The sequence below is a fragment of the Zingiber officinale genome, chromosome 4B (genome assembly GCF_018446385.1).
Source record: "Zingiber officinale cultivar Zhangliang chromosome 4B, Zo_v1.1, whole genome shotgun sequence".
In the NCBI taxonomy this organism is placed as follows: Eukaryota; Viridiplantae; Streptophyta; class Magnoliopsida; order Zingiberales; family Zingiberaceae; genus Zingiber; species Zingiber officinale.
Genome location: NC_055993.1, coordinates 88,722,524 through 88,736,242, shown reverse-complemented (window position 1 = coordinate 88,736,242; position 13,719 = coordinate 88,722,524). Strand labels below are relative to the sequence as shown.

At 42.9% G+C, this 13,719-nt stretch overlaps 1 protein-coding gene across 9 annotated transcripts; it reads right to left on the bottom strand.

The window, feature by feature from the left end:
• Positions 1-7,182: 7,182 nt before the first annotated feature.
• On the bottom strand, positions 7,183-13,207 carry LOC121975445 (SURP and G-patch domain-containing protein 1-like protein). Of its 9 annotated transcripts, none has more exons than XM_042527098.1 (10): positions 13,053-13,207; positions 12,104-12,560; positions 10,676-10,802; positions 10,234-10,340; positions 9,985-10,134; positions 9,208-9,339; positions 8,318-8,494; positions 7,745-7,923; positions 7,606-7,655; positions 7,183-7,525 (listed from the first exon to the last, which is right to left on the bottom strand). In XM_042527098.1, exons 2-9 carry the CDS (start codon positions 12,504-12,506, stop codon positions 7,629-7,631), a joined length of 1,302 nt encoding a protein of 433 aa, XP_042383032.1. In that variant the 5' UTR covers positions 12,507-12,560; positions 13,053-13,207; the 3' UTR covers positions 7,183-7,525; positions 7,606-7,628. The 9 variants fall into 9 exon arrangements, with proteins under 9 accessions (XP_042383032.1, XP_042383033.1, XP_042383031.1 ...); XM_042527099.1 differs by having other exon boundaries at positions 12,104-12,567; positions 13,053-13,192; XM_042527097.1 differs by having other exon boundaries at positions 12,104-12,952; positions 13,053-13,186.
• Between the last annotated feature and the right edge of the window lie 512 nt (positions 13,208-13,719).

Genomic DNA, 13,719 nt, shown 5'->3' with positions numbered 1-13,719 from the left:
CATCGTCGTTCAATGGACGGTGAAGACTATGGTTTAACGTCGCCGCTCGACGATCGGTGAAAACTAGAGTTTAATGTCGCCGCTCGACAATTGAAATGTGTAGACAGGGGTTCATAGTCTCCGCTCGACTTTTAACTTGGCCGATCAGCTCAAGGGTCTGGAAAACTTGTGTTTTTATTCATGTTTATCCTACATTCAGAAGGCACACAAACGCTTATACTGATACGTCAGATACACTCACGCACCTCTCACCCGACCCTATAGGGTTGGAGATGGTTCACGCTCCACGGCCACTCGAGCTGTCTTCCATCTTCGTCCTCTAGTTAGTAGGCTCCCGAGCGGAGCTTCTTCACAACCTTGTAAGGTCCCGCCCATGGTGCCTCGAGCTTGGTGACGTCGTCAACCGACTTTATTCTCCTCCATAATAGGTCACCGACTTGGAAGAATCTCGGGATCACCCTTCCATTGTAGTTCTGCTTCATCCGCTGTCGATACGCCATCAATCAAATGGTAGGCTTATCCCACGCCTCGTCCACCAAATCGAGCTCCATGAGTCTCTGCTCGGTGCTCCCGTCGTCGTAGAGTTGTACCCGGTCAGATTCTACTCCGACCTCCACGAGGACCACCGCTTCACCTCTATACACAAGATGAAATGGTGTTACATTGACCGCCTCCTTTGGAGTCGTGCGGAGGGTCCACAGAACACTGGGGAGCTCATCAACCCAGCTACCTCCTGCGTGATCGAGACAAGCTCGTAAGCCTCTAAGGATCTCCCGGTTGATAACTTTCGCCTAGCCGTTGCTTTGGGGGTAAGCCATAAAGGTGAAGGCTTGCTGGATGTTGTGACTTTCGCACCACACCTTGAGCCTCCGACCATCGGATTGCCTCCCATTGTCCGAGACGAGCCGGCGGGGGATGCCGAACCGACATAGGATGTTTTGCCAAATGAATTTGATGACCATCTGTTCAGTTATTTTAGCTAACGGCTCGGGCTCCACCCACTTTGAGAAGTAATCCACCGCGATGAGCAGGAATCTTTGCTGAGCGGTCGCCATGGGGAATGGCCCCACGATATATATCCCCTACTGGTCGAACAGGCAAGATACCGTGGATGCCTTCATCTCCTCTTTGGAGAGTGGGCCAAAAATATCCGGCCAGGAGGATCTTTTGAGCCAACGAATGGCCGCTCGGATGACCTCCACAGGAGCCTTGATGCACTTCCTGAAGGATGTATTCCACGTCCTCTGGTCCCACGCACTTGAGCAGGGGCCTGGAGAAGGCTCTCTTATACAGCTAATCCCCGACCTAAGTGAACCGTCCGACCCTCTTTTTCAATAAGTGGGCTTCTTCCCGATCGGCAGACGTGACACCCGATTGGAGAAACTCTATCAGTGTCGTCCTCCAATCACTCGGGAAGGTTATCCCTTCCATCCGATCAATATATGCCACTAGTGAGACCTGCTCGATCGGCTAGCTTATCATGATCGAGGATAATGAATTAGCTAATTTAGTCAGTTCATCTGCTACTTGATTATCTGATCGGGAGATCTTCTGTATAATAACTTCTTGAAAATTTTCTTTCAGCTTCTCGAAGGCCTCTGCATACAGCTTGAGTTGGGCGCTGCTTATCTCGAACGTCCCCGATAGCTGCTAAGCGACCAACTGAGAGTCCGAGTAAATGAGGACTTTTGTAACTCCAACATGTCGTGCTGCCTGTAAGCCGGCTATCAACACTTCATATTCGGCTTCATTATTGGTGGTCCGATAATCCAGCTGAACGAAAAGTTACATCCGATCCTCCCGCAGTGAAATTAATAGTATGTCGATCCCGCTACCTTACCGAGTGGACAAACTATCGATATATATTCTCCAAGTTGCTTCCAGCTCAGCGTTCTAGACCTCTGTGACGAAATCAGCCAAGGCTTGGGCTTTAATCGCCGTTTAAGGCTAGTACTGGATGTCGAACTCACTGAGCTCGGTCGTCTACTTGATTAGTCGCTCGAATGCCTCTGGATTCAAGAGGACTCTTTCCAGAGCACTGTTGGTCATCACGACGATCGGGTGAGCCAAGAAATATGGGCGGAGTCTCCGAGCGACTAGTACCATCGCATAAGTCAACTTTTCAGGACAAGTGTAGCGAGATTTTGCATCTTTCAATATATGGCTCAAAAAATACACGGGCTACTGTTTGTGGCCATTCTGCCTAACTAATGTCGAGCCAACCGCATACTCGGTGGATGGCAGGTGGATCCAAAGCGGCTCACCAAGCTCGGCATAGCTAACACAGGCAAAAAGTTAAGGTACTCCTTGAGCTCTTCCAAAGCTAGGTCGCAGTCCGCGCCCCATTGAAACTTTGTAGCTCTGCACAACACCTTGAAGAACGGAAAACTTCGGTCGGATGACTTAGAGATGAATCTGGACAACGCGGTGATCAGTCCGGTCAATCGTTGGGCCTCCTTCAAGCTATGAGGCAGAGACATGTCTTGTAGCACTTTCACCTTGCTCGAATTCCCCTCGATGCCTCGTTCAGTGACGATGTATCCGAGGAAGCGGCCACTCTTCGCGCCGAACAGACATTTGCTCGGGTTCAGCTTTATCCCGTCTGCCCTCAAGGTTTGGCATGTTTCTTCAATATCTACACATAGATCAGCATCCGAGAGTGACTTTATTAATATGTCATCAATATATACCTCCATGTTGCGGCCGATCTGCCACCAGAACACCCTGTTCATGAGCCTCTGGTAGGTAGTGTCGGCATTCTTTAGTCCAAACAGTATGACGTTGTAGCAAAACGTTCCGTCAGTCGTGACGAAGCTGACCTTTTCTTGATCCTCTCAAGCAACGACACTTGGTGGTAGCCCTGGTATGCGTCGAGCATGCAGATTAGCTCGCAACCAGCCGTGGAGTCCACCATTTGATCTATCCGGGGTAGCGGATAGAAATTCTTTGGGCACGCCTTGTTCAAGTCGCGGAAGTCAATGTAGACCCGTCATTTGTTGCCCGACTTGGAGACCAGCACCACGTTAGCGAGCTAGCTTGGGAATTAGACTTCCCGTATATGACTGGCCTCTAGCAGTTTCTCTATCTCCACCCGGATGATCAGGTTTTGCTCTGCGATGAAGTCCTTTTTCTTTTGCTTTATCGGCCGAGCGTTCGATCGGGCGTGGAGCTCTTGCTAAGCCACGCTCGGGGAGATACCGTGAAGCTCATGTGTCAACCAAGCGAACACATCGTAATTTTGTCTAAGGCGGGCGACCAGCTCTGCCTTCTTCACGCTCTCCAGATCGACGGCAATAAAGGTGGTTGCCTCCAACCGGCTGGGATGGATCTAAACCTCCTACTTTTCTTCGTAGACCAGTGTAGGAGGCTTCTCTGTAATAGCGTTCACCTCCAAGCACGGATTTTTCTGAGCAGCCTTGGCTTCTGATTTGACCATCTCGACGTAGCATCGCCGAGCAGCCAATTGGTCGCCTTTGACTTCGCCCACCTTGTCGTCCACTGAAAATTTGATCTTTTGGCAGTAGGTGGGCACCACTGCTCAAAATTCGTTGAGGGTCGGTCGGCCCAATACGATGTTGTAGGCCGATGGCGCATCCACCACAATAAAGTTTGTGGTCCTTGTTCTCTTCAGTGGCTCCTCCCCGAGTGAGATGGCTAACTTGGCTTGACCAAGCGGCAAAACTTCGTTGCCCAGGAAACCATAGAGCGGGGTCATCATGGGCAACAGCTTGCTCCGGTCGATTTACAGTTGATCGAACGCCTTCTTGAATATAATGTTCACCGAACTCCCTGTATCAACAAAAGTTCGATGAATAGTGTAATTGGTGATTACCGCTCGGATGATCAACGCATCATCATGAGGGATCTCCACTCCCTCCAAGTCTCTGGGACTGAAGCTGATCTCGGGTCCTTCGGCCCTCTCTTTGCTACAGCCCACAGCATGAATCTCAAGTCGCCAAGCATGCGACTTCCTCGCTCGATTGGAATCACCTCCGGTCGGCCCACCAACGAGCATTCCTATTTCTCCCCGAGCGGCGTTGCTTCTGTTCTCCTCTTCTCGAGCCAAATGTCTGCTCTGCTCGGCTGAGGCTCTGGCAAGACTTGGGTTGTTCCTTCGCTAGTGCTGATGGTGGCGTGGTTCAATCATTGTCTTTTCTTCTTCCCTTCGATCGGTGGATCAGTACTCATGTCACCGATCAGGCGATGGGGAATGGCGGCAATATCCTCACGGGGCCGACCTGCTAGCTGCCAGATTGTAATAGTCCTGGGTGTTGTGTGACACCGACTAATGGAAGGAGCAGAACATCGGCGTCCACATCTTTCCTTTTGCAGCCTTTGGGCGAGCGGCCGTCACATGCTGCACGACATGTATCCAAGGCTCGTGTGGCAGGACTCCTCCCGACCGAGGCCCCTTAGGGGGTTGATGGCTGCTCTGCTACCGTTGTTCAGACGCTCCTGTGGGCTCGGCAGGCGTCTCCTTCTTCCTTGCCGCCTAGACTTCTTCCACATTGATGTATTCGTTGGCCTTCTTTTGTAAGTGACCGAAGTCCCTTGGCAGCTTCCGAATGAGCGATCGGAAGAACTCTCCTTCGGTGAGCCCTTGGGTGAAGACGTTCACCAACACGTCCGAGGATACCATTGGGATGTCCATCGCCGCTTAATTAAAGCGTTGGATGTAGGCCCTCAATGCCTCTCTTGGCCATTGCTTGACCAAGAACAAGTTCACGTTTGTCTTCTGGTGGCGGCGACTAATTGGCAAAAGTGGTGAAGGAATGTCACCCGGAAGTCCTTGAAATTGTGGATCGATCCGTCTGGCAATCTCTTGAACTAGCATTGTGCTGATCCGAAGAGGGAGGTGAGAAAGACCCGACACTTGACTCCATCGGTGTACTGCTGAAGCGTTGCCACATTGTCAAATTTGGCCAAGTGGTCGTCTGGGTCGGTGGTTCCATTGCACTCTCCGATCGCCAGCAGAGTGTAATGTTTCGGTAGAGGGTCGTTCAGAATCCCCTCTGAAAATTGCTGATTGATCCGCTCGGGCGAATCATCCTCTGTAGGTGCCTTCCCTTTCCTCATGTCCCAAACAGGCGCGTCGTCTGAAGACCCCCGGTTCTTGTCTGCTCGGCCCCGTTCCCCCAATGAAGTCCTGAACATCGCTTAGTGAAAGGGGATTGGGTGCTTCCCTATACGTGCCAACTGGCTTCTTGCTATTACCCCAAGCGGATACTCGGTCCGCTCGGTCACCCTGCTCAACCAGGCGACCGACAGCTGAGGCTGCGGGCTCCTGCACTTGGCGTTCGGCCAACGCTTGTTGTTGCTGTTACTCCACTATCTTCGCAACTCGAGCTTGTATCAACATATCGAGCTCCTCTTGCGTCAGCGTCACCGTTGTGAATTATTCAGCGTCTTCCATCTTCTCGTTCGGATGCAGATTACGTTTCCATAGACGGTGTCAAAATGATCCTATCCGAAAGAGTGAAGCTGGAAAGCTAGGAGGTGGCGGCTTCACTAACCAGACGTGGATTTCGCTCCGCTCTGCAAAACAAACGGCGTCAGTGCCGGGCTAGGGAAGGGGTTTTCGGCGTTGGCCCTCCGACGCTGAAGTCAGCCACCGGAATGTGGAGAAAAGCGAAGCAACAGTAGAACTCAAGAATAACGCGTACCTCCACCGATGATGGACCCTCCCTTTATATAGAGTCCTGGTGGACAGTATGCACGCTTCTCGAGGCATGGGCACGCTCTCCCATGTGGCCTATCAAAATGCCTTGTCAGGAAAAGTATCTCTAACATCATACCTTAACAGGGTATGTATATCCCTGACGCAACAGTAAAAGCCTTTGTCGTACGATCCGCCTGTCGACCATGCCTCATGTCAGCGGCACTATCTCCCAAGAGGATGCTAAGAGATATTACAGTGGTTCCGTTGTTTAGCCGAGTGGGGTAGCCGCTCGACCGGGACTCCACTTTGTACATGGTCAGGTCCCGGTGTTTGGCCGAGCATGGTAGCCACTCGATCGAGACTCCTCCGCTATGTCGGCCTCCATGGTTCTTCTATGTGGTGACCGTGTAGTAACATATCTTTCCCCGTTCAACCAGTTATGTGGTCTCTCTCGACGTCCTGCTGCTCAGTATTGAGCGTCGATTGTCTTGCGTATTATCCCGAGCCAGAGTGGGGGTCAGCTCGGACTCATCTCCTACCGGTCGGGGCCTAACCGCCCAACCGACCATTACAATTGTCCTCCGTTTGGCCCTTTGACATCATGACGTTGACCACTTTAACTTTGACCTTCATCCTAACAGTTGACCTCATGCCAAATAGACATTCCTCCATCGCTGCATCACTCTGTATTTTATAGGATCTCCTGCTAGCTATTGAGCTCCACAGAATGGCAACTTATACGAGTACGCTTGGATCCTTTAGCCAATTCTTCAGGAAAAAAAAGGAAGATACTTTTCCTGCTTCTGCACTAAAAACATGATCAAGCTTCTGATCCGACTTTTTCTTCTGGTGTAGAACATCAAGACTCTTTGAGTATAATGTCCACCTTGTTGAAGCAATCTTCAAGTACTGAGCGCCTGCAGATCTCAAGTTGAAGGTCAAAGGTAGAAAAAGCGCACCTTCCGGAAATCTAACGCAGAAAAAGGCTGCCTCAGGCCAGCAAAGAGAAGCAATCCGAGGCGGTCTTAGCGCGGGCCGAGAGCTTCCTCAGATCTGAGAGGAGATCGAGAAGCAGAAGAAAAAATGCTCGCCTGTGGCGATTGTGGGACGGCAAATTGCTCACCGACTAAATAATCCGTCCCGGAACAATTAAAAGCAAAATAAAATAAAATAAATTTGAGTAAAATAATTTGATCAGAAATTTTCATCATTATCGCAGTAAATACTAAAATATGAAAACATTTCGTCTTCAAACAAATTTGCAATGATCTCTCACACACGATCTCAAGGTCATGGCCTTGTTGTCCCCATCCGGTGCTGGGTCAAATATGCCTGTGCTCCATTTAGGATACATTTGGTACAAGAATGCAAGTTGTCATCCTTTCTCATGGTGCCCTGCAGAGGCACCAATGCTGTTCTTTCCTGGTTATCAACTTCATAAGTTATCAGTGATTGGTGTTCTAGTTACAGGGAAACCTGTGGGATTTGAGATGGTAATTAGAATAATTCAAATCGCCATTTCCTGATCAAACAAAGAACAATTTTGCATTGGGCAATTGACACATCTTCAACAAAACTAACTGATTACAAAGAAAAACACAGACAAAATTAGTAAACTAATAAGATGTTATCGAATGATAAATTCTCCAGCATCAAGATGGATGCATTGAGCTGTGGACATATCAAAGTTCATTCAACAAAAAGAAACAGTACTTGAAACTTCTGTTTCATCCTTCTTTCCCCTTGACAAGACACAACTTAAGTTCATGTTAAAACACTTGATGAACTCAGCAGATAGATCAGTGCAAAGAATTTTGATGAAGTCCCTACGGTTGTGCATAAGGTCCAAGCTCTTCAGGCACACTCCTGACAAAGAAAGCTCTCCACCAATAAATGAAACATGTACAAATTTTTCAATCAAAGAGAACACTTGAAAGAATTCTTACAGCATTAACCACCTGTTGTCCACCTAGTAGTATTGTTTTCGTGGATTGTTCTGCATTAGTAAACCAAAAAGTTCGCATTAGACGCATTGCATTAAACTGCTAGCAACAACACAGACTTAAAATAAAAGGCGCATGTTACCATTGGGTTTGGTCTGTAACGATAACCAAGCATCATTCGTTTCTTATACTGCTCATAAATATCATCCTCGGGATTGACTTCACCAGGTCTTTCAGCACCAACACCTAAATGGTCCTTCTTCACTTCTCCTGCCATAACTGGTTCTGAACGGCCACGTTTGTCACTGCCTAGACCCTCACCTGCAAGCATCAGGAAGTTTGCAGATCAACAACAAAAAATAAAATTTTGTATTGTACCAAGGCAAGAAAATTGGGAGGGAAATAGGGAAATTCACACAAATACAGAAGTGAAAAGATTTCATTAAGAAAAGCCCATTAACAGCCAACCTCATATCTATGTGCCTGATAAATAAATCAAAAACCCCGCACATTGGATTTTGGCAGTTTGTTTCGAGTTAGAACATGCGGCCTAGTGATTTAAAATGTGGAAAGTCTAAGATCAAGAATCACGAGTAAAGACATAGATGAAGGTAAAATTAGATGACTATAGAATGTAACAATAGCAGAGAGGCATGCAAGTCGATATTTTTGTTGGCAAGAATGTAAAATGGGAATCAAAACTAATCAACTATACCTTCTTTCCAACCCATTCGAGATAGAAGTCTATGACCAATATTGTCAGCCTGAATTTTAGCTTTTTCTGCAGCTTCTTTAGCAGCTTTTTGTGCAGCCGCATCATTACAAGAAGACAAAAACTTGTCCAATTCATTTTGTGGAATGAAGTCGCCCATGTGATGACCCTTTTTAGGAGCTAGAAGTCCACACAACAAGAAGTCATTACAGTTTCCTAAGGCTAAAGAATATGATATTCTATAGAACATTAAAGCAAAAAAACTCCAGTAATGTTCCTAGTATTATTGAAAATTGAATACTGTCAGTAACCATAATAAAATTTGCTTAGACACCCTAGGTAAAGAGAACTAATGTATGAGCAATTAGAAATGGGCACAGTTCACTATTGTTTTGGTGAGGAAAATTGAATCCAAATTGATTTTTTTTTTCCAGTTTTGAACATCCAAATCAAAGGTTCAGTTTTAGTTTTGGTTTGGTTCGTTAGAAACCATCAATTAAACAATAAATATAAATTAAACAAAAACCGATCAAAAACTAGTTTCCAAACAACATTCTTATTGTGATTAGTAGCATAAATAAAATAAATTTTAAGGTTTATGTTGACTTGAAAACATAAGGAGTAAAAAGGTTTTAAAAACCTTTAAAATAAGCATACAAATGTACTTATTTATAATAATATATGCACATTATTAAAAAACAACCTAATTGTTCTGTTTTAATGGTTTGTACTTGTTTAAACCACAATCAAACTAAAACCAATAATTTTACCTAGTAATCAAATTGAAACTAAAATGATAAACAATATTTTTCAGTTTGGATTGGTTTAGTGTATCGGTTTTGGGTTATAGATGACTACCACTATGAGCCAATAACAAAATATAGACTAAAAACCTTGAAGAGACGCCGGTGGTGGCATTTCATCCTTAGATTGCTTTGGCTGCCTCATTCTTTCCTCTTGTGCAGCTTTCTTCATGTAAAACTCCATCTTAGCAATAGGATCTGCAGCTGAAGCTCCGCCAGATTCTTACAAGCAAAAAAAATAGATTCAGACGTTCTGTTTACTAGAAGTACTAATCTATTTTGTCAGAAATATTTGTGGAAGAATAGCAATCTGTAATGGAAATAGGAAAATCTGATACAAATCCATGAGAGAAATTTGTACATAAACCGCAATCAAAGATGTGCTTAGACTAAAGAAACAGGCAGACCAATGATTAGCCTAGGAAATTTAAAACTGAGGCTATTGCTCATCATACAAGACCTAGATGCATAGAGGTTTTGATCAATAGGATTTTGAGGAAAGCATATGTGCAAATCTAGACCAATGAACCAACACGATCCACAAGCATGGTCCAAGTTGCCAAACCACCCAATTATCTTTTGAGCCATGGGCAAAGCACCTATGACCAGCTTGATAATTGATAGAACAAGTTTTTCAGAGAAAACTCACGCACACACAAAAAAAATATGTGTGCGCATGTGTGTGTGTGGAGAGAGAGAAAGAGAGAGAACTTGCAATTGCTATTATAGATAATACCAGCTTCGTACCCTTGACCATTGGCAGATTGAAAGATTTCACACCAATCCTTTATATAGCAAACTTATTAATGAACAATAGAATCAGTGTAATCTTTTATTACTGTGATTATACTGGCTATATGAGCATACCGAAGCTTGCAGAAGAGCTAGACTCCTCATAAGATCCATATAAAGCTGAAGCAGGTGTTTGGTAATTCAGATGCTGTTGGAAAGTGCTTTTTTGAGAACCAGTTGATGTTCTGGAAGTTGAGATGCTTCTGTTGTCTGCAGAAGTAAAACCTTGGATCTAACATTACTATTTTCTCCTGAAATAGCACATTATTTGCCTACAATTGACTAAAAAGAGAGAGGAGAAACTGATGCACAAATGGCATTTACCAGAATTTGATGTCTTGGCCTCCTTCAATTGTGCTAGAGCCTTTTCCTCTTCAAGGAGTCTATGCTCATAGTATTTGTAATCAGAACAGTTAGAATCAAACAAAAACCTGAAACATTCATGATTATTTTAAGCTTAAGATACTAAATATGTAACCATCACATAGAAAATTTCATTTTACTCTAATCATATATTTATTGGAGAGAGAGAGCACGACATTAAAGAAATAAAGAAGTATCTGCATGCATATGAAAATAAAATAACAGGCACAATAGTATTTATGAAGTATCAATTTCTAGATATGAATTAGTTGCTAGCTAGTTATTTACATATTGAAAAGGCATTTCAATTATTTGGACAGTAAAGATTATCAAGTTGACCCTTGAGAACATTTAAGACCACAAACATATACATTTTAAAATTGAAAAATTCAAGAACATGTACTTGAAAGGTGTGTCTCCAGGATTCCTTTGGCGTGTGACATGCTCGAATTGTCTTCCATTTTTTGCAACAAAACTTGCAAGCTTATCTGCAACTTTCTTGACAGCTGAATCGCTAGGAGAAGACGGTGCTGCATGTCACTTAAAGAACTGATTAATATCCAGTGCATGAACAAGTGAATGCAAATTACTGTTGTAGCAGGACTGCCACATTTTGATTCTTTCAATCAACAACCTTTCCACCAATGCAGATTGAAGATACTTAAAGACAAAAGCTGCAGTGATGAGAAAAAACTTTCAAGATTTCTTGTAGTAATCATGCATGAACCAATCAATGGAGCTCAGTTAGTCATGATACTCATAAAACACGTAAATGCACGTAATGTTATAGAGTGGCTTCACCTATTTTCTGCAAACCGATTTTCACATGAATAGTAGTCAAAATGCAGAACTAACAGCATATCTACCTTATAGTATCATCTCTTTAAACCATAGAGGATATAAAGAGAGCATAATAGAAACTGTATTATAGGATACTCATTTTACTGCAACTAGTCCACATAGGTCTGCATATTATCGAAACATTAGATTCGACGTCCTAATTATTGATATAATTCAATGCTACATAAGTGATTTGAAAATTAGTTAATTTTTCTCCCCTAGTTGCTTTAGCAATAAATGATTAGATATTTCCCAAACATTATATGTTTTCTTAAGTCTAACATCCATGGGATGATAATTATAAAATTGGAAGCTAAACAATTAAACAGGGGTGAAGCATATGCATGAATAACAACCGAACCAACATAAACTCACTTCCTAAGGGATAAAAGACGAGTAATCAAATACCTGATGCCCAAAAGAATATGCAACCAACCCTAAATAGAATCATGACTAGGATAAGAAACATGAGACTTGTTAGGGACCCTGAGATGTGAGAATCATATTGCATGACGAACAAGACCCTGTAGAGCATGTTGTATTGATGATAAAAATTTCTCCGTGCATCATTTCATCTCTGTTTCCAGACAAAAATGTCCTTATTGTTTGTTCAGATACAAGTACCACGGCAAGGTTGAGAAAAATGAGATTGATTGGGAACCCTGAGAAGTCACAACCACACAACCATATTCCATGATGAACAAGAACAGATGGAGCATGCAGTATTGATAATAGATTCTGCTTCCTGCATCATTTTATCTCTGTTTACAGATAAAAAAATTCCTAATTCTTTGTTCAGATATAAGTAAACTATGTAAAGCATTACGAGGGACCATACGTGATCAAATCTATCATCTATGCACATGCAAACATCAACAAACTATGTTTCACAGACTTCTCGACTGAATCCTAGATAATCAACTTGTTCATAAAAAATTTGGCCTGATCCTTCTATAAAAGGGGTACGACAGATTAGAAAAGGGCAAATTACCAACATCCTCCCGTTGTGATGATGAATGATGAATATCACCCTGACCCAACTTCTGACGCTTAAACTGTTCTTCTCCAAATACCCTTTCTTCAGTTTCTTCGTCCTCATCAGTAATAAACTTAACTGGTGCTGCTGCAACTTTTGTCTTCTGCTTCAAGCTAAAAGCAAGCTTGCCACCAGAAGACTGAGAGTCGCCCTTCTTGGTATCATTGAATTTAACCTCCAATGGCCTTTTGCTAACCATCATTGTTGGCTTCAAAGCAACAGAAGGGCTGGCAGAAGTAGTGGGTTTAGGCTGATCAGTGGCTGCTGCCGCAGTTCCTTTCTCTTTCTGGAGTTGCTTAACCCTTTCCATGAAATGTCCATCGTTTACAAACAGATCCGTCTCCTTTCGCTTATCCATGGTAGCACGCTCTTGAAGTACTCAGTAAAAATCAAGTAACTTTGAAACCAAAAGCTGCAACCTTTAAGATTTCGTTAGAAAACGACTAATATAAGAAGCATCGTGAAGTCAAATCTGTCGCAGTCATGAATCCAATAAGGAAAATAAATGAGGAAATAGAACTATCAACTACGCATAGGGTTTTGATTTCTCCTACGGACGCAGAGACAGAGTTCCTGTCTTTTGCTCCACGAAAAAGAAAGAATCATGCCTTAGGGAGAATATGAATCCACAGATAAGGAAACCCCAATGGAAACCCTATCGTGAAAACCGCATGCCAATTGAAGAAAAGACGCATGAGGAAGACATGATTGCGAGGGTACCGATTGAGATAAGGAGACTCTAATTGAACTCCCCCAGATCAAAACTGGATGCAAGAGAAGGAAATAGTTCGAAGGAACCTCGATCTATTTTGCGCCAAATGATCCAAATATCAGATGCTAAGAAAGCGCGAGGGGAAAATTATCAAGAAAACGAACAATTGCAAGTCGAAAACCTTTCTCATACCTCGAATCTGCCGACAGTCTCCAATCGAAAATGAATTGGGAAAGCCGATCAAAATCGAGATTGATGCAAGGGATGGAGAACTTTGGGGACGAATTGGGTAAGCCAAAATGAGAGAAAGGAAATAATGGTGAGACGCAGAGACCATGGGAAGGTCACTTAAATAAACGTGGACGCAAATCACACTGACGATTGGGCTGCGATAACATTTGGAAGCCCCAAACTTTACTAGCTAATTAACTAATAAAAATAAGCTTAATTTAATTAATTTAATCATGTATTATTTTAATTTTTTTAAAAAATTTTATACATACAAAAATATTCATCCACGATGCTAACCCATTATAACATTCACCACTTCATTAAAAATATGAGATTCACTATCATATACTTATTATAATAATATATCTCTTTCACCTATATTCCTTTTAACATTAACACTCATTCCACGATTCACTCAATTATCTTAAAATTAATACATATTAAATAAATATAATTTAAATATATTTTAAAATATTAAAATTGTTATTATTTTTAATAATAATCTTACTTTTTTTAAAAAAAATATTATTTTTTAAAAAATAATATTAAATAATTTTTAATATATTTATTAAATAAAATAGATGTTTGTGAGAAGTACTACAACAAATTAAATTATTACCGTTTAAAA